The sequence below is a fragment of the Mastigoproctus giganteus genome, chromosome 8 (assembly GCF_048544385.1).
Source record: "Mastigoproctus giganteus isolate SK-2022 chromosome 8, ASM4854438v1, whole genome shotgun sequence".
Taxonomy (NCBI): Eukaryota; Metazoa; Arthropoda; class Arachnida; order Uropygi; family Thelyphonidae; genus Mastigoproctus; species Mastigoproctus giganteus.
The window spans coordinates 17,928,319-17,955,205 of record NC_143582.1 but is presented as its reverse complement, the minus strand read 5'-3'; the positions used below and the strand labels follow the sequence as shown (position 1 = coordinate 17,955,205).

General features: G+C 35.6%; 1 protein-coding gene across 1 annotated transcript in view; it reads right to left on the bottom strand.

The window, feature by feature from the left end:
- Positions 1-1,572: 1,572 nt before the first annotated feature.
- Positions 1,573-26,887, bottom strand: part of Lrrk (Leucine-rich repeat kinase) — a 431,475-nt gene continuing 406,160 nt past the window's right edge. The window contains exons 32-34 of the mRNA XM_090380151.1: positions 21,740-21,921; positions 5,025-5,144; positions 1,573-1,916 (exon numbers count right to left, since the gene is read on the bottom strand). Of these exons, the coding sequence (XP_090236277.1) occupies positions 1,573-1,916; positions 5,025-5,144; positions 21,740-21,921 (646 nt within the window). The remainder of the gene's footprint in view (positions 1,917-5,024; positions 5,145-21,739; positions 21,922-26,887) is intronic.

Sequence of the window (26,887 nt, the reverse complement as noted above, 5' to 3'; positions counted from 1 at the left end):
CTGAAGAAGCAAAAGTTATATGTGTACACAAAAATAAAATTTTTAATTATGAAGGCCTGCAAGGTTTTATGCATGAAAATTATTAGTTTTCATATGCTGCAGTTAATTAGCTACCATGTTTTATTTTCACAACCATCTGACATCGAAAATTTCCCAAAAATGGGTGGGGGGTGGGGGAAATATACCGATAACATGAGGAATGGAATGAAACCTATTGAGATTTCATATATTTTCAGAAGAAATAAAAATTTATATGCATATACATTCTGTCTAAAGAAAAATACAAACTTGTTCCATGCATACTTGGGGAAAACCATTTCCATTAGTACACAAGACTTTTATTTTCAGTTATAAATGTGAAAGATATTTGCAAAATTCCTTATTCCTGATTCAGTTTTTTTGTTACCGTGGTCAATTTAATAACCATAAGCACATTGCAGACATGACAGCTATATACAGAATGATTTTTATATAAAGTAAATAAAAAAAAAAGGTTTACGCATTATATATGATATTTTATGGAGTAATATGTTCAAACTACTATTTAGAAAATTACTAATATAAGATATGTCTTTGAAAGACCATATAAAGACCAAACTACATTTACAGAATTTTTTTTTTTTTTTTTTTTGAAGTAATTAAAATGATCAAATGTCATCACTATTATTTTCTACAAACATTAGACAAGTATTTCATCTTCAACTTTGGTTTTAACTGTAAAATGTATTTTATGTTTTAGCTACTAAAAAGAAATATTTTATGGAAAAAATATACATTATTTTTATGTCTGTTGTTTCTTAGCACTAAGCACCCTTAAGAACCTCAAGGAAGAGGCTGTCATCTAATATATAGATATAAATAAGTCACCTATGTACACACAATTATATATACATTTTTAAAAATATTCAGTTGATTAAAGCTCAGTTATTTTTTTGGATGGGACAAGGGTGGTACGTCATTACTTAATATCTATATTAGCATGTATATAATCTTCAGTTAAACCTGAAGTATCTTCTAAAAAATAACTAAATATATATTCATATTTTACAAAAGAAATATTAAAAACATGAATTACATACAATGCTAAATAAGATGCAGTGTATATATGATAACTTATTATGTCCTAGATAATTAATCTTTGCAAAATTATATACAAGTATGCATGCAATCACAGTCACTTAAATATATACTACAAAAAATGAACTTTGTTCTTAAATGTAAGACAGCTATTACACTTACAGTGACAGCGCTGATATTTTTTGGCAAACTTATAAAAAATATTTACAGTGATGTAACAATTTAAAACATCCTGTTAAAAATATGAAAATGTTTTCATACAATTTAAAAGTTTTTAAATAAAAGTTACAATTACAATTGCTTTCCTTTACAGTTTCAGGCAAAAACATTAAAAATTATTTAAAAAATCAACAATACACTATTCTGTATTCTAATAAATGCCTTCAGTCTTTGTATAAAATGAAATCACATTCAACAACCCTAACAAATACAAAAAAAAAAAAAAAAAAAAGCAGCAGCATAATTATAAAACTACAGAAATATAATATTGCTAAATCACCCAGTTGACCAGTTATCTGCTCTCCACAGGATCAAAAACATGCTGTCATGAGACTGTACATTGTCAGTTGGAAGAGATGTGTACCTGCCAATTAAATCTCGGTAACCTTTTCCCACAGCTGCTATATGTGGAATATTAACCGGATCAGTGGTAAGAGATTCAGCTTTTTCAGAGAGATGAAAATGAAGAGGTAAAATGGCTTTCACTTCCTCTTCAAAGGGACGGAAAATGGTGATCGGCCTCATTGTTGTACCCTCTGCAACAACTATACATCCCCATGTAGTTCCTATATACAATGTGCTACCAAGAGCTGCCATAGCTGTCACCTGACATCGTCCAGCTACAAAAAAATAAAAAATAAAATAAATAAATAAAAAATAAATAAAATAAAACTACATTATTAAATTTCTTTCTTTTTTAAAAACAGTATTACAAGCCACTACTTTCAGATCTTTTTTTTCTGCTTAACCAATCAGTTTTCTAGATAAACTAAGATTTGATTCTTTTACTATATTGGCTGATACAATTTTTCCTAATTACAGATCAGAAAAGATCTGATCATATCTGCATTGAAAATTTACATTTAGAATCATTTTAAAAAAAAAAGGAATTAAATTTAATAATTTTGTGACTTTCAGACTTAGAAACGACACTTAACTCTCTTCAGAATTATAACTTATTAGATCATTCCTTTACTAAGCCAATTAGTGAATCTAAAATAAAGGTAAAAACTTCAGAGCTAAAGTTTAGTAACAAAAGTTTCAAAGCTTCAGCACTATTTATTCTCCTTAAAAGATGCAGTGTTTTACACCATACCATCTTGAAAGAATACCTCTTCTGCTACTACTACTACTACACAGTTCTGTTTAGTTATATTGTTGCTAAAATCAGTTCAGTAACTCTTTCTCTCTCTCTCCCTCCCTCCCTGACTGGCTTGATTTTTATCACCAAAGTGTGATGCAACCTGCTCCACCAAGTGGGCTGAACCACTGTTAAGGATTAATTTCATTTCTTCAGGATTGATTTCATTATAGGAAAAAAAATAAATAAATAAAAAAATAAATAAATAAAAAAATAAATAAATCAACACGAGGAAGGTCTAGCATGTATGGTGGTTACAAAATATAAGTTGATTTGTCACCATAACCTTGCTTAATCATATCCTATAAAACTCATCTTTAGTTTTATTCTTGTAGCCTTTGTGAATTTATATAGAAATTTTCTATAAGTAGAAATGTTCACTTTGGATTTTATGAGATTAATCAGACCAATAAAATAAATCCATTTAAAAACTGCTAACTTAAGTCCTTGAAGAAGAAAGTGTCCAAAGTTTCAAATGAAACATTTATTGGTTACCTCCAACAAAGTTCTGAGGTTGTGGGAAAAAGAAAATAAATGATTATTGTGAAACATTGGTGCTTTAAAGAAAAAAAAATTTTTTCTTCACTCTATGGTAGAAAACTTAAGTACTACAGTTAAACAAACATACACTGCTTAATTTCAACAAAATAATACTTATTCAAATCCACCACACAATGTTGGGAGACAGTGGCAATCATTTTCAATATATTTATTTCATTTTGTATTTTTGGACAGCCACACAACTAAGGAATTTTATGGCTAGACTTTCAGAGAATGATAATTCACTATGATAATTTATACAATATTTTGCAATCTTTTGTCTTTTGGTTTTTCTTTTTTGTAAGTAGGAAAAAAAATCAAAAAATCCAAGTTTCTGGGGGGGGGGGGGAGAATCTAATTCAAAATCCACTTGAGGTCAGGGTGGGGATCTCTACCCATTCCCATCAATGATGGAATTCAGTATTAGGTTTTTCTGTATTGGTGGAAAATGCCAAACCCAACTGACTGTATCATCAAAGAAATTTGTAATAAAAGAATACGAAATAGTAAAAGTAATTTAGGTCCTTCTTCCTCCCCAGAAAACACAAGTAAAAACAATCTTCATACTTAACTAAATTTCTAGCAAGTTCTATAAGCAATAATAATAATTATTATCTATATGCAGGGGGAGAGAGAGAGAGAGAGAGAGAGAGAGAGAGAGAGAGAGAGAGAGAGAGAGAGAGAGAGAGAGAGAGAGAGAGAGAAGTAGAAGGAAATCACCAAGAAAGAGAAGAATGATGATATCCAAGCTCAGGACCCTGGGTGTGCCAAGCCCATACTCATCAGATGTGAGCCCCTGGGATCATGCTTGGACCATTGGTGCTTCAAAATATATTGCATGCAAGATCTACATTACAAACAGTGAGTTCATCACTTTCACTATTTCACTCTCATAAAGCTTTACACAGCAATTTGCCTTCAACATCACTTACCTTCAAAATTGTTGCACTGAATCACGAGGCACTTGTTCAAGTTGTTGTAGAACCTTGGCAAACTAACACTGTTATTTGTATTGTCTGCACTCATTTTTTTTATGTACACAGGACTGTTATAGAATTTCTGCTGCTAAATTGCACAAGGATAATAACTAAAACGCATTTCATTATTGCATTGAAATCCCTTCCCCCACTAAATAGTAGATGTTTTTCATGTCTACACTGGATGGATTTAGTTTCCATGGGAAGTGTTCAAGCATCATCTCCAAAGTTTTAATCTTTCTCCACATAATTAGAATATCTTTGGTCCATTAAAAAAAATCTTTCAAAGATTTTTTAATCCATATGAAAGCACTTAGATAAGTGCTTTCATAACAACTACAGTAATAAAAAACTTTATAATTTAAATAACGATCAACCGAATTCTAAGTCAAGGGAATGTTTGTGCAAGGCTGGGACAAATGTCTAATTACTCATGGTAATTTTATGACCTTTTGCGCAATGGAATGAAAAATAAACATATGCTATTTCTATGCTTCATTTGAACAACCTATATTTTATATAAGAAAATACTAAATAGCAATATGATAACAAAATTAGTGTTTGATATATATATATATATAAAAAAACACACCACTAAATTTTAATACTATCATATTGAGGGTTTAGTATCAAACAACATTAACTACAAAATCATTTTGTAGTTGATGTTTTTGTAATTAACCAAAAAAAAGTTATTTGACATTTTCTTGGTTTACCGGAAATGTACTTACAGAAGTTAACTTGTAAAGTACTAGAGAAATACAGTTCTATGACATGATATGCATTGTTATTTGTATAAAGTAAAACTAAAATTATCACAAAAAGAAAATTCAATTTTGTAGTTAACATTGTCTGACACTAAACCCTCAATATATAAAGGGCACATTTTGTGGATTCTCAGTTTTTTTTAAATTTTATTTTTTTAAAAGCCTCTTGCATCACTATATGAATCTCAGTGACTGAAAACGAGAAAAGTCAAAAACATTTTTCAGAATACTCTGTAAACTAAAATAGTAAAACAGATTAAATATTTTTAAACAGTTTTTCAAAATTATATCATATTTACTTACGACTGAGATGTTCTTCAATACTAATTGAAAAAAGGCTTTCTGAACAAGGTGCCAGTTTAGAACAGTCCAATTTATGGAGGATTGAGCGGCCAACAGTGTCCCATTGATAAGCAACACAGCCTACACAATAATGTAATAAAATTTGGTTTTAATGATGTATTGTAATAAATATTAATTATTGTGAAAGTGTGCACATAATTTTTTTACAATACATATGCAATAAATCACCTTAACTCTAGGTTAGATAACTTGAACTATCAGTTTAACTTAAACTAATAATTAAAAGTCATACTTCAGCCCTTATGAATAAAAATATGATTAATGTGGAATTATTTCCTCCTCTGTCATATAAATCATTATACCATTCAAACATAAGAACATAGACATTTTTGTTTTCCCAGTGATTTAAGCACTGGGGGGATGAGAGTAGGAGTGTGTTACAGGACTCAAAGTATTCAAAGTATTTTATTATTATCTGCGGGCTCCAGGGTTTCCCCTATCCGCCGCTGAAGAGTAACTGTACATTATTTACAATTTGTGGTTTTACAAAACATCTTGATCCAGCATCTTCACAGGAATGATTACAAACATATTATATAACCTTAACACTTGAAACTAAGTTATTACAATTTGTTGAAGGCACCAATTTCTGTATTAACCTTCACAACTTATACAACTATACAGATAGTTAGGACCTACCAGTTGGGTTACAATGAGGTCCGGTATATCTTACAATTTATACAATTTATGATTTACAATTTATACAATGTAAGATTTACAATTTATACAATTTTAGATTTACAATTTATGTACCTTTTTTTTTACAAGCCGAAGTCCCAGGACACCGTCCACCCAACAGTGATCCTGGCACATCGACTGATATATTCTGAATGCTAATAATGCCTTCCGGCAATAAATACAAATACATTTCCTCATCAGAGGTCTTGTAACAATGCGATTAATACCAAGGAGGCAACTATATACAGTGGTAGTACACTTATTACATTACATATTTATTCTCAGCCGGCAAGTCCTTTCCTTCTGCGGAAGGCCTTGTCTGCAAAGTTAGCCAGTGCCTCATAATTTTCTTTACATTCTAAAAACTTGGTGAAGTTATTTACATCGTAAACTTCGGTCAATGCCTGAAGTTCAAATCGAATGTCTACATAATATCGACATTCTAAGATTATATGTTGGACTGTCTCCTCTGAGCCACATTTACAGAGAGGAGACGCAGCCAAACCCAGAGTAAATAACTTTGAGTTTAAGCTACCATGCCCGGATAAAAGGAAAGTTAGGTGAAGACCCGGGTTAAACCAGGGCCAATGTTTTTTGTCAAATTCGGAAACTTGAGGTATAAAAAGGGTAGTAATTCTTCCAGTGTTGGCATTAGTCCATTCGTTTTGCCATTCCTGGAGGAACTGGTTTCTTAATCTAGTGTTGTCTTCTTTCACTGGCACGTCTAGGTTTACAGAAAACTGGTTGAATTGTGCCGCAATACCCTTCCTTCTACAATACTGAAAGTAATTGTACAGCACTTCGTATTTAATTGGTAGTTTGCCGTTGATTACCTGTAATGCCGACGTTGAAATTGTGCGACAAGCTCTTGAAGTTGCAAGCAGGAAGAAGCGCTGGGCTTGAGTCAAGATTTTTTCCACCATGACTCTGCGTATACTGGGGCCCCAAGCGCCCGCAGCATAACAGACAATAGGAATAAATATACATTTGTAGTACAGCTTGAGAGTAGAGGGTTTCAGACCCCAAGAACCTTTGGTAATTCTGATTATTTTGCCTGTCAAAGTCTTGATTTTGCTTAGTACGTATTTAGCATGGGTAATGAATTGAAGTTTGTTATCTAACATAATTCCTAGGTATTTGTACGAGTTAACTAATTTTATTGATTGTTCTTTAATCTTAATACATGGAGGTCTATTTGGGTCTAATTTTCCTTTGAGAAGAATTTGTTTTGTTTTGGGAACAGAAATAGTTAATTTATGTGTACTACACCACTCATCTAGGTCTGATAGGACTTCATTGGCACGGATTTCAAGTTGTAGTCTGGAGTTTCCAGAAACAAGGATAATTAAATCGTCTGCGTAGGCCATCTTAGTAGTGCAATTATGTTCGGTAGCCAGCCACCCATCAAGGACCACATTCCAGCATACTGGTCCGAGAACTGATCCCTGAGGGCAACCGCGAGTCACAGGTCTCGCAACAGAGCAGGATCCACTGGAGACCACAAGTGAGCGATTCTGGAAATAATCCGTGATGAGACGGTAAATAGGCACGGAGACCCCGGCCTCTCGGAACCTCTCCAGGACACTTTGCCACCAAACAGTGTCAAAGGCCCCTTTGAAGTCCACAAGGAGGCCGAGGACATACTTTTTATTGGAGGCTGAGACGTTATTAATAACTAGGTTAATGGCATCCACTGTAGACATCCCAGCAGTGAAGCCAAACTGATATTTGTAGTTTAGATTTCTTTCTCTATAGTGCTTTTGGAATCTCGCTACAATCAACTTCTCTAGTATTTTTCCGAAGACCGGAAGTAGAGCAATTGGGCGGTATGAATTTGCCAGATTTGCTGTTTTGTTGGGATTCTTAATGAGTAATTTAAGATTTGCTTTTTTCCAAGGAGAGGGGAAGGATCCATATTGTAGGCAGGCATTAAAGAGGTTCATCATCAGTTGGGGACAGGTGCTCCAGATTCTTTTTATTATGGTAACTTCTAATAGGTCCAGTCCAGGGCATTTTCCATCACGCAAAGTCTCAACAGCAAGGCCTACTTCGTTTCTGTCAAAATCATCTTCGTGGCTTTGGCCTATGTAGGAAAGATGTTCTAAACGAATGCCTGTTTGTACCGGACTTTCTGGTACAGTTTCATCCTGCATGATCAATTCATCCAAAATTGTTTCCATAGTCTCGGCCCATGTCAGGGTTTCGGAGTTATCAGGTCTAAGTACAGAGGAGAATATTTCCCCCGGATGAATTTTGTCTAGAGTCAGCTTGTAAATCAAGCCCCAGGGCTCCTGGTCCATAGTTTGTTTAACTAAGCGTTCCCAAGCGGAGCGTTTTTCTTTGTAAATATTGTTGAAATATGTCCTTCTCGCGTTTTTGTATATTTCATTCAATCGGTTTATCTCGTCTTCAGGTCTACCATCTCTCCTAGCTCTCTGAACATCTCGTCTTGCGCTCTTTGTATGATTCCTTAGAGTAGAAAGGTTCTGGGACCACCAAGGAACCGAATTTTGCCTTCTCTGTTTCTTCTTAATCGTCTCGTCGCATATTTCGGTGATGATTGCCATCAATTCTTTTAGATGCTGGTCCAAAGTAAGGTCTGTCAGATTTGTCAGTTTTTCCTCCGTAAATTTTTCCTTAAGTAGTTTTTCAAAAGGATTCCAATTGATTTGTCGAGTTTTGTATCTGGGGAAGTCATGAGTTCCCCTCAAAGCTGCTGCGTTTTCATTAGATATTATGTCAAAGGTTATTACATTGTGGTCGCTTACCGACCAAGAGGAGTGAACAGTCCAGTTTTCTATGGATCTCCCGAATGTTGCATTCGACAGAGTGACATCTATGTAAGACTGACCAGAAGGGGATGAATAAGTGGGCAAATGCCCAGGGGTGTTCCAGACAATCAATCCGTTAGTTATTATTAATTCTTCCAGTAATTCACCTTTATTATTCGTTATGGGGCTGTTCCACATGGTGGAAGAAGCATTTGAGTCGGTCATTATAACTATCTTTTTGCCTGATAACCTAATTAAAGCTGTCTCAAGGAAGTTTAGATAAGGCTCAATTTGTTGAGAATGCTGTGAGCACTGCATGTAGATTGAGATGAAGAATATTTGTCCAAAACTGCCTTCCAAGCATGCACATGCCGCATGCTCGGAGCAGAGACCATTTACCCTCGTGACCGTGATCCGCTTGTCCGCTATAACGAGAGCTGCCCACACCCTTGACACAGCATTTGCACCCTGTCCTGTAACAGATACATTAGATTGAACCACCCTACAGCCGTTTGGTAATCCTTTAACTTTGCCTTTGTAGGAGTATAATTCCTGAAGTCCTAGAATGTCAATTTTGTGATCCGTAATTAATTTGGAGATATCACTCATTGCAGATGCAGAACGCTGGCAGTTTAACTGTAATATTTTTAATCTCTCACCATGCTGTACATTTTTTATCTTACTGAATGTAATTTGTGCGAGATTTGGTGACCTCCTGAGCTCGCAAGAACTCGGGACACTTCGAGTCACGATATGAGTGATCTGATTTCCTCTTTTTTATTTTGCAGTTTGGGCATGTAACGGGTGATTCAGGAGTGGGACACGATTGCGACTGGTGACCTTGCAGTCCACAATGCCCACATGTGTAGTCCTGCTGTCTACAATATCTAGCCGAATGCCCATAGGCCAGACACTTAAAACAACGTGAAGCGATAATAAAATCCTTCACGTTGTGAACCGACCAGCCCAGGTAGACGCGAGCATTTTTTAATATTATTCGCCTGATATAGGCAGGAACTTCAATTATCCAGTGTTTGTTGTTTTTGTTTTTAGCGTTAATCTTAAATCTCACCTTAACCCCCTTTTTGAAATCTTCCTCACTAACATTGTGCTCGCACAGGTTTTTGACATACAGATCCTCCAAGAACTCTTGGTCTGACATATCTTTTTGTACGTCATAGATTATCACAGTCGGGTTTAGTTTTCGGGGCGAGTCTACAATTAATTTGTGTTCCCCAAATTTCGGGCAGTTCTTTAATTTAGTAATGTCTTCGTCAGTGGCAGTTTCAATTGCAACGCCTTTTTCTCTAACTTTTGTGATAGATTTTATTTTAATCCGTTTAAGTTCGGATTTAAAATTCGTTGCAATCACCTGTTTAACTTCTTCACTCGTTTTTAATTCACACTTTTCACTAGCTTTAATCAACACTACATGCTTTGACCGAGTTCCCGAGGGAATCAGTTCAGCAGCAGTCTTTATGCCTGGGCTCGCTGCAGCCACCTTAGCATAAGTGGCCACAGGGGTGGACGTAGGCAAAACTCTTAAGTCTAAATTTGTTTTTAACCTCTCATTGTCGATGGTGAGATCAATCACCAATCGTTCCATACTGTTCCAGATTTTACCAGCTTCCACCACCATGAGGGGGGTAACGGTGGATCCTGACTTAAAAATATCTAGAAAATTATTTTTCAGAACACTTAAGTAATCTAAATTACCCGGGTTATTTACCGACTGAGAGTCAGCTGCACATTCAGGTGATCCCAGTTGGGGCAATTCCTTCCCTAGCATTTCTATAAATTCGTCTATAGGTTCTTTCAACCCAGTATTTAAAAAGTCTGGAGCTAATATTAGATCTCCAGGCATGTCCGATAAAGAATAATCATCAGACATCATTACACTGGTTAACGGTTTTCCTGTGACTAAAACTTAACCACACCTGGAAGAAACACCTGACTTTAATTTAGTTCAGTAAGCCTTGAGATTTCGTTCACACCAGGAGCAGTCCACAAGAAGAATTAGGATTAAGCGATTTCTGGCCGCGCTGTATAGCAGTCACAGTCTTTGTCCTTGCAATCAGTCCAGCAAGGTAAGATCAGTTGGAGTAAGGCTACTTGGCCCACATGCAGAATGGCATGTTAATCCGGACATGGTTCGTTTTACAGTAGGAATGTACTACAATTGTCTTTCCCATACTGTTTCAAATTCCTTATTTATGTGAAGGCAGTGAAGAAGCTTCAGGCAAGGATTAACCTGCAGGGGTCACTTCCAAGCCTTCTTGCGAGGCTCGCGACCTTGACGGCGTACCTTGAACAGTCTGACTATGTGAATATAGTCATTTATTAACATAATTTTCGAAAGCAATTATTAAAGATTTTACCTGTTGTATCTGTCCTAGAGGATGGAGATTAACACTGTATGAAGTGTACATTGCGTCCTCACGATAGGCAATCTTTCAACACCGTTGGCGATTTAGATCCGACAAGAAAACTATGTTGAACACAGAGCACAGTAAAATGCGACCGCACTGAACATTTCGAGCAGCCTCTCCGTGTGTTACAGGACTAATAATAATGATGAGTATAACAAACAACTATGCAGACAATAGAGTTGGCCATTATATCAGACTATCTTATAAATGGGGATTTCAGCTTTTCAGATATTAACTGGAACTTGTGGGCTGGTCACTCACACTGCAACAAGATCTTTGTGGATTTACTAGGTGAGTGTTTTCTAAACCAGCATGTTAGAGAGGCAGTGAGAGAAAGCAATACTCTTGATCTGATTATCAGCAGCAACTCTACATGGATTAAAAATCTGCATAAAAGAAACACTAGAGAGCAGTGACCAGTGTATTGATGTAGGATTTATTTAAAAAAGTAACTACTGTTTAAGGCAAAGGGAAGGATTTTTGCTTTTGTTAAGGTGACTACAATGGTCTCAGACAAGTTTTAAAATCTATTCAGTGGGAAAAACTGATGATGTTACCAACAGCAAATTCTAAATGGGAAGCATTTAGGAAGTAATCATAGAAGATACTAGGCTTTTTATAACAACTAAGAGATGTTTAAAGTTTAGATCTAAATGTGTGTCAGATGACCTGATGAGACTAGTGGCAGAGAAGAAACATATATGGGATGCTTATAAATTATCAGGAGATACAGAAACATACAGTAGGTATAAATTAATCTGCAATCAAGTCATAAAACTGTTAAGGCAGATTACAAGAAGTCTCTGACAGAGAATACAAAGAAAAGGACAAAATCACATTGGTCCAGTAAATATGAATGGTATAATAGTTGATGATCCTGTTCAGGTTGCTGAAAAACTGAATAGATATGTTGTATTTATGTTCACGTATTTGACGACATATTTGATCGATATTTGACGAATATTTTAGGAATGTGAATGCTGGAATATATCAAATTACAGGGAGCTAAACGATTTTGTGATAATTGAAAGGAAAGTGGAACTATTGAAGCTAAATGTAAATCCAGCTATATTGAGAGAGGCAACAAATGAGTCATTAAACCTTTAGTCATACTTTTATGAGAGCAACCATGGATTTACCTATGGACTGAAGATGTGTGAATATATCCCCAATTCACTTCACTCAATATAATCGATTTCAGGAAAGTTTCTGACACTGTTCCACATAAAAGACTGCTGTACAGATTAAGCAGTGTGTCATTAAGGGCAAGTTGCTGCTATGGATAAAGGGATGGCTGAGCAGCAGAAGACAGAGTGGTTATCGATAGGCGCTACTCTTCTTGGACTAATGTTATTAATGGAGTTCCCCAGGGTTTAGTGTTGTACCCAATGTTGTTTTCTATGTTTATTAATGATATTTATGAAGGTATATCAAGCTTATTCTCTAAGTTTGCAGATGTTACAAAGGTTGCCAAGGAAGTTAATGACAGAAATCAAGGCATAATACTCTAGCAAGATCTAGAAAAATTAGGCAGAGGGGCTGAGAAGTGGCAACTAATTTTTTACATTGATAAATGCAAGGTACTGCATATGGGAAGCAGTAATCCTAAAATAACTTAAATATGGTGCTACTATATTTAAGGTGGTGGAGAACAAAAGAGACCTAGGAGTAACTGTACAGTCTGATATGAAATTTTTTGAGCAGTGCAGGCAGGCAGCTAGGATAACTCGTGGGGTTTGGTCAATGATATATGAAAAGTTGATGGCCTGAGTATTGAACGGTTTATTTGAGGAGTCTGACATGTTAACATATCCCCTTTGCAGTTAATACACCTTTGCTATCAATGCTGCAATGTAATGATTCCAGCTGCAAAGAAAGTTTTCACTTGTGCCTCTAGAAATGCAGCCACTGCAGCAATGATATCACTGTTGGTGGGAAAGTGGATGCCAGCCAGTTAATTTTTTTCAAATTAGGAAACAGGTGAAAGTCTGATGATGCTAGATCTGGTGAATATGGGAGTTGGTCAAATGTTTCCAAGCCACACTCATGCAGTGCAACCATGGCAGTGACAGACTTGAGCAGGCATATTGTCCTGGTGCAACAAAATTCCTTTGCTGACTTTTCTTCGGTGTTTTCATGAAAGAGGCTCACAAGGTCTGCGTAATATGCCCCTTTGACTACTTCTTTGTCTCTGGCTGAAAGTGATGAACTCACCTCATCCATGGTCACAAACCTTGCAAGGAAATTTGTTGGATTTGCCTGAAAGCAATATAAATGTTCACTTGACTTGACAACAGTTGTTCGTTTTTGATCTGCTGTCAACAACTTTGGCACCAATCGTGCTGATACCCTTTTCAAAATGAGATCCTCTGTTATTATGTGGTACACATTTAGATGCCAGTAAAAATGTACTGAACTATCACTTGTTGATCATTCATCACTAGATCATGCAGTGGGGTCATCTTTCTTCAATGTTGTAAGCATATATCCTCATGAATTGCCTTTGGTGTTAGTTCCTTTTTTCTCAAATATTGGATGAATGCATGGTGATTGATTTTGTCAGTCTTTCCCCATTCACACAACTTTGTTGACTTCAGGACTTTTTAAAAAAGATGTTACTGAAACTGATGAAACTTGGTGGGTTACTATTTGAAGTGGTATACTTTTAAGTACAGAAATTTTTAACACTGTACCACTGCCCTTTCATACCCAGGCCACAAACTTTTTACCCTCCCCACCCCATACAAGAATTTTGCCAGCAGAGATTAGGATTGTGATCATTTCACTGTATGAGGCAAAGTTTAAGCCACATATTGAGTATTGCATACAGGCAGCCTCACTTTAGGAAGCATGCTGATCTGCCGGAACAGGTGCAGTGAAGGGAACCAAAAAGCACTTTTACCAAAAAAGGCTTCAGGTTCTGCAAATTGCAATATCTGGAAACTAAGAACCTGCAAGGAGATATGATTTAAGTGTTTTAAGGCTTTGGATGGTTGAGTAAGCTAATGTTGATGGCACATCAGGTTGCATGACAAATGTGCAGAAATTTTCTTTCAGCCAGCAGGTTGCTGGAATAAACTTCTATCTAGCAGTGTGGAAGCATACAGTTTCAATAAATTTAAGGAGGAACTAGACAAATTATAAGAGGAATCATACAGGGAAGATTATTATTATTTTTTTTTTTTTGGCTGACACTGTACAAGCGTGCTTTTTTTGCATCATTTTCCACTACTGATGCACACCTACTCTTTTGCTATAGTAATACAGAAATGCATGAAAGAAAATGCTGTGCAAAGACAACTTCATAAAAAGTTAAAATAATCAACAAAATTAATAAGAATACCAAGACTGAAATACTGAATTTCTAATGTATGAAGGGGATACAAAAAGTTTTTCCTCTGACTTCCTGTGTAATCTATGAATTTTATATTTTATTGATGATATTGCTTGTTTATCTAAAAATAAATGCCAGAAGTTTCATTTCTCTAATTTTTATGTTTCTTTTGTTACAGAGCTGAATGTTTGACAGTGTCATCATGGATAAAGTTGAATATTGATTCATTATCAAATTCCTGTTTTTGCAAGGCAAGCAGCCAAGGACTATCCACAAGGAGATGGCTACGATGTATGGGGATATCTGTCCATCATTACAATATCTGTACATTGTAAAACATTGGTTTGGTGGAGACAATTCAAACGTGGCTGGGAGAGTGTCCATGATGAGGAAAGCAGTGGGTGGCCATCCATACCTCACTGTTGAATTCATGGAGAAAATTCAACAGCTTATCCTCAATGACTGCCAGATAACAATTAAACTAATAGTTGCTGAGACTGGAATAAATGGAGATCATAATTCACAATGATTTGAATATGAATAAGGTCTCAGCATGATGGATTTCTCACTTATTCACGTCTTCAGAAAGAAAAAGGGCAGCTGCTCTGCTGAGCTGATCACCATGTGTAACAGCTCCTGATATGTATTTTTCCCAATTGGTGACTACAAATGAATTGTGGATACATTGCTTTGACCCAGAAACAAAACAGGTTTCAAAAAAAAAAAAAAAAAAAAAATGGGAAACATCTATCATCACCAACTCCCAAAATGTACAGAGTGCAACCATCTGCAGGGAAGGTGTTGTTGTCAGTTTTCTGAGATAGAGAGCATTATTCTCACAAATTACCTGGAAAGGGTTACCACCATCAATGTCCTTTACTGCAGCAATTTACTGAAGCTGTTTGTTTGTTATTTGGTTTTTAGGAGCATTAGCCACTAAGGCCATATTGCTCCCTGACCTTTCTGTATTTGGTGGGCACAGGCTCGAACCCCGGTCTAATCAAGAAGCATGTGCCACACACTGCTGCTCCTGCCCACCTGGCTACGGAGGCGCCTAATTAATTTACTGAAGGAATTACATGTCGCAATTATGGAAAAGTGATTAGGAATGATCAGCAAAGGCATGCTGTTGCTTCATGACAATGTACCAACCCACATTGCTGTTGCAACCACTGATCTTGCCACACCCAGTTATTCACTTGACTTGGCACTTTCTAACTTCTTCCTCTTTCTGAAGCTGAAATTATTTTTGCATGGAAAGCATTTTTTTGGCAATGCAGAGGTAATTTCTGTGACAGAAGCATGATTTCAAGAGCAAAGTGAGACCTACAAAAATGGCATAACGAAGTGCTTCAAAAAAAAAAAGAAGAGAAATGTATTGCTCTGGGTGGTGACTATATAGAGGACTAATATATGCTCTAAATCTCAACCTTTACTGAAAAACTTTTTGATACCCCCTTTAAATTTAATTTCTAACTTTAATTGCAATTTTGTGATATCTCTTTCCGAATGAGTAAACCCTGTTTAATTTTTTATGTATACTACCATGGAAGAGTGCAACACTAGCTTCCATAACCTTGGTAACTTTTGGATGTTTTTGACTTTCAATGGTTGATGAAAACTGGAAAAGTTTTCATCAGTCAATAACACTTCAGTATCAAATGACAACAGCTAATTTTGAGATATCTTTTAAACTTCTACAGTTATGCCTTTCAGTGGGTTTCAAACAAAAAGATATATATATATATATATATAACAGGATATGACAGAAAGTGATCCCATTTGTCTTCAATAATCGAACTTCCTGCTTCAAAAGGATTAATATCTTTCTTGAGAATACTTGAATTTTTTCAGCTTTGTAAATTCTATTCGTAATATGAGTAAAACCAACTGCAGTACTTCACATAAAATGTGAGTGAATGTGACTCTTTTTTTTTTTTATAACTGCAGTAAACATGATTAAAATTAAAGCACTCGATGCAACAATTTTTAATTGAGCTTTCATTGATTGTTTTTTCTGAAGGCACACAGTTTCCTTATAGCTGCAGCTGTACATTCATCAACTTCTCCTTAAATCAGATGTGCTTAAGAAAGCATTCTTTTAACAGCTTCCTGCTGCTCCTTCCAGAAACGTTGAATTACTAGCTCAAGAGTCAGCCACTGCCACAGAAATGTGTATACAGAAATGTTCTGGTAATTTCCTTCTGAATTTCTTGGAAATCTTTCAATGTATGGAAGTAGCTATGCACTAAAATTATTAAATGTGATGCATCACTGCACAAAAAAGACTGATTTAAATTACCTCCGCTCTATAATACAATAATAAAATCATTTATTATCCAGTAATACACTACAGGACTTTTTGCTAGAACCTTCATCACTTGTAAACTGGATTAAAGAAAATACAAATATAAAAGTTTAGAAATCTTATAATACCGTATTGGTGGACTAATAATAGAATAGCAATTGCTTAAAAAACGGTACTCACCTTGAATAAATCTGCAGTGGTATATTGAGAAGAGGTGGTTAGTATTTAGGTTAAATTGTTAGCTAAGAAACTAAGGGGGAAAATGAAGAAAAACAAAATTTAAAATAAGTGCAAGGAGGTAGAAGTGTACACATCCGATCCTTGGTTGTCATTGAAGAGGGAAGAAGTAATTTGAAAGCTTGAATAAAATAATACGATGAGGCCAATAGTCATTATGAAAGACTTTCATTAAATAATAACATCTTCAGTTGGCAATTGAATGGGCAGAGAATACGTGTTGTTTTAAAGGTTTAAGTTTATACTCTCGTGATGCACTTTTTGACACGTAGGAAATTTAAAACTCTTCAAGAAAATACAAATATAATTCCCAAAGGAGAGTTGACTTGTGATCATTGCCCAATTCTTAAAGTCCTTTTTTTTGAAAGCAGTGTAAATCATGTATACATTGCACATTACAATGTCCAAACCTGAAATACTTTTAGCTTCTTCATTCAAAAACAAAATACTTTTTTTTTTAAAACTCCCATTAAGACCATCATTGGCATCTGTAAGAAGTTTAAATAGGGGCACGTCACCATTCCTTACAACTAAGAAAATAGTTCTTTCAAGTCCTCAGCTGTTGCATGACTCCAAAACTCCTCAAGTGATGTGGTATTATAGAAATGAGATTAGTCAGTGCCTGACAGGTATTTCCATCCATGCTTGCTGCATCGCTGTCCATAATTCTGCCACATTCCTGGGTGGAGGATTCAAAGCTTGAACGGACCTTTCTACAGCATCCCAAAGATGCTCCACAGGGTTCATGTCTGGCAAACAGGGAGGCGATTCCATGGTGGTAAAATCTGCAGAATGCTCTTCGAACCATGTTCTGTGGGTGCATGATGAACATGAAGGGATGCAGTTGGTCTGCAAGGATGGACATGTAACCTGGACTGTTCAGAGATGCATCTAGACGTACTAGAGGTCACAACATGTGCCAGTTGAACACGCCCTAGACCATTAAAGACCATCCACCTGCCTGAACAGTTCCTTTGTTGCCATGACAGGTGCATAGCTTTGTGCAGTTTCCATCAGTTATGTACCCTCCCGTCTGCTCGAAATAACTGTAAACAGAACTCATCGGACCAGGAAACAAGCCTCCAATCATCCAAGGTCCAGTGCTGATGTTCTTTTGCCCAGTTGAGGTGTAGAATCCAGTGTCATGGTGTTAGCAATGGGATCTGGTGGTCAGCGGCTCTCATAACCTATTGTGACTAATGATTACCTGATGGTCTTGGTGGAGATGTTTCTGGCATCTCCCTCGTTGAAGTTAGCAGTGTTTTGTAACACTGTCGCGCTACAGTTGGCTGACACAATGCGAGACAGACGTTGACAGCCACGTTCACCCATCACCTTCCTCTGCCCACAGCGCTGTCCACGATGAGATGTTATTCCGGAAATGGCATATTCCCGATACACTCTTGATACTGTTCAACAGGGATAGTGCAATTTCTGTACCACCTCCATGATAGAGTGACCCATGTGTCGGGCACCCACTATCATCCCTCTTTCATCAGTTAACTCACAACGTTTATCCATACAGACATTGAATTACTGTCTACGTGAATGCAGTGTACCTATATACCTGCCAAGCAGTGGGTTCATCCACTAGTGAGAGAGGAATTCAATTCAATTCTTTCCTTTCAGTGTATAAGAATCTAGCTTCTGATAAGTATGGGGCCAATGCATAACTAACTTTCATAGGACTAAGTGAAAATCCTTCCAGAAACACCACCTTATATTAATTCCCAATCAAAGTTCATAAATCCAAAGATGTTTGATGCCAAAGTTTCATCAGCCAAATAAGTTCAGTTGTGTTAGCTGCATCCTAAACACTGAAGGTGTGTACAGCTCTACTGCAACCACTAAATTAGTACAAATGTTTTGTACTGTTCAAATGAAGATGAAGGTTCCTACTTAAATTGACTATTGTGTTTATGTTTTTCTGTATTGTAATGCTGCTTTACACCAAAACTTCCTTTAGTAACATTAACAGGTTTCTGAGAACATAACACAAAATAATTCTATGTTACTTTTCTTTCATTCCCTTGATGAAATGGCAAGATGTGATATTATGTTATCATGTAAAAATAATTTGAATTCAAAGCAACAAGTAAGCCATTCATAAAACATTTGGACCTGTGAATGGTCTGACCAGCCGCACCCAGCTAAAGAGAAAGAAAATCATGCCATCTTTCACACAAAAAAAAACCCAATTTAAATGAAGGTGAGGATGATTTATTTAGGGAGGAGACGTAAACATACAGAAAAATGATTTATTTGGGGAAGAGAAGATAAAGAGGCAGAAAATGGATGTTCAATAGCAGATTTTAAGACCACTACCAAAAGACTTTGCATCCCTTGGTTTACCATCATCACTGAAGTAGAATGATGTACAGTTATCTTGTTTATACTCCGGCATGACCACCAAGTCGGTGGAGTTTACAATACATCATCAATACAAACATTACTCGTATTTAGCAGTCACGGGTTGAACCCCAGTCCACTCAAACTCAAAAAGCGCATGCTATTGCACTCTCGCTCCTGACCACTCAGTTACGTCAAGCCTTTTACTCATAAAATAAGGTAAAAAAAAAAAAAAAAAAAAAGAGGAAAAAAAAAGGCAAATGGGGGGGGGGGGAAGCTTTTGAGCCTCCATTTTCTCATTTCAGAAATAATCTAGATAATTTTCAAGAGGAAAAAAAAAAGTTTATTTGCCAGATAAATATTAAATCAATAATGTGTGTGGCCCAACATTTGCTTGATGATGGCACTGTTCTATTCGCCCTCCCCCCCCCACTCGGCTTCACAGCCAGACAGTTGAACAGGAGTGTTTTCTAGTCTGTACCCTGATGTGGACCTCCCGCTCATTTCAAACATGTTCCACAAGGCCCAGATCAGAACTGTGTGTCAGTCAGGAACTTTTTCTTAGTCAAGTGGCATCTCATTATTGGACAGTTTAGCTGCATTCTCATTAGACAGTTTTTAGTAATAAAAGTAGTTACACTCTCACTGATTTTCTAATCATGCTGCTCACGATTAGGGAAATCAATGAACTTCAAAAGCAAGCAGAGTTTTACAATATATTTTTAAGTTGAGCCTTAGAATATGTCTCAACTGTGTGAGTTTCTTATTTCCACTGCAAGCTTAGTCATATTATCCACCTGCAAGCATTTCATGAGTTGCAAGTGGCTCTTGCTGGCATTAGGAAAGCTGTATATTGTGCTCACTTTGCAATGTAAAATCAATAAACCACTGCTAACTCTCAAACATACCTATCTCTAGGTATTATTGATCCCTCTCCATAAATATTCTTGATGTACCAGATTTTTTTTTTTTTTTTTTTTTTTTTAAATCAGTAGCTATTCATTTAATTTCTTTTATATATATATGAAGTTGGCCCATTTCTCTACTTCCATGCACATCCCTGCATAGAGAACTGAGCATGTGCAGTGACATCTCTGTGCCAGCTTGTTTTGGTCAGTATTAGTCTGGTCATACTGGAAGTACCAACTTTCATCTCCAGGAATAATGGATGAAATGAAGGTAAATGGCACTCATTCTTTGGTGGTTGACAGGCTGTGCAGAATCAACTTTGTGCACAATTCCCCTCCCCCAAATTCCCAAATTACAAAAATGACAACTGTTTTTCTTTTTATGATCTGAACTGTTCTTTGGTAACTATGTATCTAAACTTTGTAAACCCTGTTTATGTTTTAATTCAAACATGCAGTATAAGAGCAGCTCAACTTGGGATCACCTTTAAAATATCTCCTTCCATTGAAAAAATCACCACACCACTCAAAAATGTGATAGAGCTTCATCACTATAAGTGTCTTGCAACAGGTTATGCCAGTAGTTTTCAACCAGGGTGATGCAGCACCCTAGGGTGCCACGTAATTTGGGTTTAAGTTACTTAAACTTTTTTTAAAATTTATATATTTATTTCATTATAAAAAGGTGTACGGTATCTTTTTAATTTTGTGGTGATCTATAATTGATGTTTATTTAGTACCTCTATATAAAGAATAAAATTATTATATAAGTATATATAATTTGTATTATGAATTGTATATGAACACACACACACACACACACACACACACACACACACACACACACACACACACACACACACACAGAGAGAGAGAGAGAGAGAGAGAGAGAGAGAGAGAATTGGATCTAACAGGCAGAAAATTGAGTGGGGTGCCACAAAATAAAATAAATTACTTAGGGGTGCCGTTATTAAAAAAAGGTCGAAAACCACTGGGTTATACCTTTTGTAGCACTTTTCCCTTGTTTTAAACAAAAGTTAATATCCATTTCTGCACAACACCAAAATAAGTGACCAACACAAACCAATGTCAAAGCATCAAGGGGGAAAGGGAGAATGCAGCGTGTGCTATGAGAGGAATGAACATGGAAGAATTTCTGTGGAAGTAAAAAACTGCTCTGTACATAGATAAAAAAAAATATAAAGGATAAAAAAGATAAAAGATAAAAAAAAAAAAAAGGCTGTAATTGCAGCTTTAGGAGGAACAACAAAATATTGAGGACTTATTTTGCTGATTTACAGTACATAATACTATTACATTAACTTGTCATATTTCGGTTTGTACATCTAAATGCAATAAAATGTATGTTTGGTTGTCATGATTGCCATTTGTATGATTTCTCATATTTCCATTAATTATGCATTTTACCCTTTGGGAAGATATTTATGGCAATTAGGTATATCAGGTGAAGTCTTTTTATTGGATTTCATTCACAGAAATATATATCCCATCTAACAAATTCATTTTGAACATTTCTGCAACCCACAATGCAGTGCAAAACACATTATTTGCAAAATTCACAAGTGATGCAGTTTTTTGTCTGCCATATATATATACAGTTCTTTAAAATTTATTTATTACCTGGATAGACATATGACCATACAAATGATCTCCCATTATCAGAACCCGATGTTAATTGTGTGACATCCAAATTGTCTACTACAGGATCATAATGAAAGGCAATTTCTTGTAACACAACATCTTTTTTCTGTAAAATAGTGATAGTTATTCTTCCTTGGGGTTGTCCACACCAGAGTTCACACCTGAAATAAACACAAAAAACAAAATATCTGAAAATATATTCATCATATTTTAATATAGATTTAAGATGAGATGTGATTTGATAAGAAATACACATACAAATTTACACAATCATCCGCCAATAAATTAAATTAAACAAGTTACCCGAAGTATGCTAAAATGGAGTATAAACTTCTCTTGTGGTAATTCATGCAGCACAATCTTTCCCTCCACCACTGAAGCTTATCATTTAATAATGAAGCCCTATTTTCAGATTAGAATTGTCCTAAGTTTGTGGAAATGTCTGGAAGGGGTAAGTAAAGTTACAATGCATCTTCCTAAAAAATAAATTGGGGAGGCATGGGGAAATCAAGAAGGTCAATTCTGTGTTACATCCTTATTCTCTAGGCACTATTTACTAGGTCAGCCCAGTGTGGTGTTAAGGTTAATATCTGATAATGCTATAGAACTAGCAGCAATGTGAACAGTAAGTGAAAACATTGGGTAAGGCATTTTTAACCCTTTTTTAAGTCCTACTTTGCACTCACTGCAACATTGTAAAATTCCACTTCCAGTTCAATGTCATGTCCAGCATACCTGTCAGTATTTCTGATTACAAAATGTGTTTTCCTGCTGTGCTGGTGTAATTACTGTACTACTGTCTAATTACAATTTATATAAAAAATCTGAAAATCTAAATCTATGTTTATTGACATTTATATTCAATTGTTAAGCACAGGCGTTTTTTTTTTTTTTTTTTTTTAGTCTTTTTTTCAGTGAGATGTTGCAGTATCATGAATGTTAGCACTTCCGATTATAAAATTTGTTTTCCCTCTCTGTAGTGGCTTAATTTTTATACTGCCATCTATTTATACTTCATAAAAAAATATGAAAAACTAAATCTGTTTATATTCAATTGGTAACACCAGACAGTGGTTTTTTTTTTTTTTTTTTGCAATTTTGAAATCCAAATGTTTCAACTGGTGCAACTGTTAGCATTTCTGATTATGAAATTTATATTCCTGGTGTGCTGGCTCAATTACTGACGGTACTACCATTTATTTATACTTCATAAAATTAAATTAAATCAGTTAATTAAATCAATGTTTATATTCAATAGTTAATGGCAGGTGGTGTTTTTATTTTTCTGCCCTTCTCAAGTGCAATATGGCAACTGGTGAGACATTTCCAATTATAAAATTTGTTTTCCTGTATTGCCATCCATTTATAATTCATATAAACGATCTGTAAAACTAAGTGGATGTTTACTGATGTTTATATTCAATTGTTAAGAACAGGCAGCATTGTTTTTTTCAGTGTAGAAGTGACAAAGCAACATACTCTGTGCCAGAATAAAGTATTCAGACATGTCAAGATCTAGTAAAGGCCTTTCTGATGGCAAAATTGAGAAATTGTTAGACCTTTCTGAAGAAACTGAAGGGGGAAGGACATTCTTACAAATAAGAGTTTCCAACTGATCCATGTGGTATGACTGGATTTCTGTTTTAACATGGGACTAAATAAAAAAAAAACTGATATAAAGAAATATGGTCTCAAGATGGACAGACAATTAAATTTTTCAAGAATTTATTTGGCGGAAAGAGATTTCTGCAGATATTTTGGATGTTGCATCTTTGCCAACCCACAAAAAGGACAAACAAGTAAAGGGGGCTACAGTAAAAAACATTGTCTGGGCTACAGTAAAAATCAATTATTTGGATTTAAGTTTTTGTGAATATTTTCTTCCAGGAAAAAAAATATTGCATTAGAGCTTTTAAACTGTTTTATATATTAGCTCATGTAAACCCAAAAATAAATAATTTTTGGACATCATATTGCAAATAGTATTTTTTTTTCATTGATAAAGCTAGACTGCATGGAGAAGACAGTGAAAATAATGCTGGCCTGCAAAGGTTTTAAATTCTTATAGTGTATATGATCTTTTTCAAATACTTTAATTCACTGTTGGTACTGTGGGGTTAATTTTGATCTCCCACTACATTTCTGTCCCCCTCTACTTCATTCTGGTTTTTCATGAAAAACTATTCTGTTCACTCTGGAGTAACTCACAATGCTTTTTATTTCTTGCCATAGTTTCTTTATTAAAAGTCCAAGAAGTCTCTATTAAATAGGATGAAAATATGTTTAAAATGAGCAGTATCACGTATATGATTTCGTGACCAACAATGAGTTAATACACCTTTCATTACTGGAATACTATATTCCCAGTTGACTTTCTGTTCAAATTTACAATTACATAAATACACCAACTTTGAAACAAGGAGCCATTTGAAAAAAATTGTGCATATTAACCATCACTTACTTGATCATAATTACTGTAAATACACAAATATTTTTTATCTAAAAATAATCAATAATAGAAGCGAGAATGATACCTCTTATTAATGACAAACTTCATGCAGGACTTCAAATGGCAGTAATCTGGGCCAAAGGGGATTTGGAGGGGGGGGAGGTAATAGAGCAGTAAAAATATAGAATACTGAGATTTCTTAGTTTAAATAATCAGAGAGTTGTTAATTTTCACTGAATATGATATACATTAATGTATATTTAGCACCTCTGAATTCAGCAGTCTTAGGAGAATATGCTACTCCTCAAGGAGTAGCATATTTTCCTATTTAACTTTATGAAAGTACTGAGCAGGGTGCAGTCTTATTAAAATGATTTTACCAAACTGCTAGTGTTATACAAGTTCAGTGTGAATTTTGAATAAAATGTGAATTCAGGAAAGTTCCAATCAAATCTGATCCATAAACATACTAATTAATAAGTCTGAAATGATTCAGTTGGTGGTGGATAATAAGAAGGGTACTGTTGGTAAAAAGAGAATAGTCAGAATGACAGAAAACGTTGCACATGCTGTCAATATGTACCCATTGTAAAGTTCTGTAAATCCACAAGAATTCTTTCTCAACAACTTGGAACTGGAAGAATTATAAACTTTCTTGCATGGTTAGAATGAATGAACACTACTCCCCTGTCTCCCCTGTGTGACTTTGGAACAAAATTTACTTAATAGCAGATGATGCTACTCAAAGTACAAAAAGCAAAATAATAGTGCTAGAAAAACATTCAGGTTAATGCATGAAGAATACAATAAAAGACTAGTACATAAACAATAATAAAATAAAAATAGTAATTAGTAAGTAGTACATTCTGAACATTTTAGTTGTTATTTAGGAGCATTAGCAACCAAGGCCATATTGCTCTGGGGATATGCGGTGGTTATTCCCTGACCTTTCCGCATCCTCCGTATTTGGTGGTAACGGGCTCGAACCCCGGTCTAATCAAGAAGTGCACTGCTGTTCCTGCCCACCTGGCTATGGAAGCGCTTAGTAAGCAATAAATAATAAATAGACAATAAAGAGACAATAAGTTGGAGGGGGGAATTTTCACATGTTACAGCCTTCACCAGCAGACTCGAGGTTTTAAACAAGGAAAGAAATTTGGTAATGTGAGGTGTACATGTGGAATGTACACCTTACCATGAGCAAAGTGACTTGCTGATGGCAACAAATGGAGTTGGCAATGTTAGAAGGTGGATACCAGATGGTGATTGGTCGCTACTCAATGCTGGAGATGAAGGTTGTGTCTGTTGTGCTTTTCCCCAATTTCATGCAAATTCATTGCTTAGTAAAATCATTCATTTTAAAACATGACTAAACACAACACACCTTCAGTTCAACATGTGCTGATCAAGACTGACTGCAAATAAATGGGTAATTCATATATTACTATGTCTGGGTGAGTCACTGAACATGTTATGCCAAGTCACTATGACACCACAATTTCAAGATAAAAAAAGTCAGTCCCCAAAAATGTTTTGATCATATCTTGTACATGTAAAGTAGTTATAAATGTGGTGATTATATATAGGGTGGTCCGTAATTCATGGTACAACTGGCAAGAGGCTGATTCTTCATGAAAAAATAAGTTGAAATTGCAGAATAAAACTTTTTCATATGAGGCTACGTTTTTGAGAAAATCGACTTTAAATATTAGTTGAGTATGCGTGCACTGACTAAGACACCGTTGAGGGGATCTCGACACCAACCACTATTTACTCTTCTGTTTACAGTGTCCAGCGTGTACTTTAACATAGGATATGTAAATTAAAATGAGACATGATATTTCCTTTTATTAGTTTCAGAATTGTTGGAAATGTTGCCCATTCTGCTGTTGCATACAAAGCTGGGCTCTTCTCACTAGATTATCTTGAAGCCTTTCCAGTGTGTTTCGAATGCCAGTACAACCTTTTCCTTCAATTGTACAAGAGTGATGATGTCTTCAGAATACACGACTGCTTTGATATGACCCCATAAGTAAAAGTCCAAAGGTGTCAAATCCGGCGACTGCGGTGGCCAAGTGACTGATTCAACATTTGTATTGCTCATTCAAAAAGTTCTTCACTTCTCGAGTAAAATGAGCTGGGGCACCATCATGTTGGAAAATCATAATTCTTCTAGTATCCAGAGATACATTTTCTAATAGTCTGGGTAACTCATTGCATAAGAAGTGTAAGTACGATGCACCCCTAAAATTATCTGGAAGGAAATAAGGTCCTACGATTTCGTTACTGATTATACCAGCCCAGATATTCATGCTTTCTTGAAAATGCATTTCAACAATAACGTGAGGATTTTCAAGTGCACACCAATGTGTATTATGTAAGTTGAAAATTCCATGTCGTGTAAATTTGGACTCATCAGTCCATAAAATTCATGATAAAAATTGTGGATGCATAAGTAACCAATGGCACAAAGCCATTCATGGAACAAAATCACAAGCTCTTAGGCCATGCACTCTCTGGACATGAAACGGATGCATTCTGTTCTCAAGTAGTATGCAAATAATTGTAGACTTACTAATGTTATATAAGTAACCAATGGCACAAAGCCATTCATGGAACAAAATCACAAGCTCTTAGGCCATGCACTCTCTGGACATGAAACGGATGCATTCTGTTCT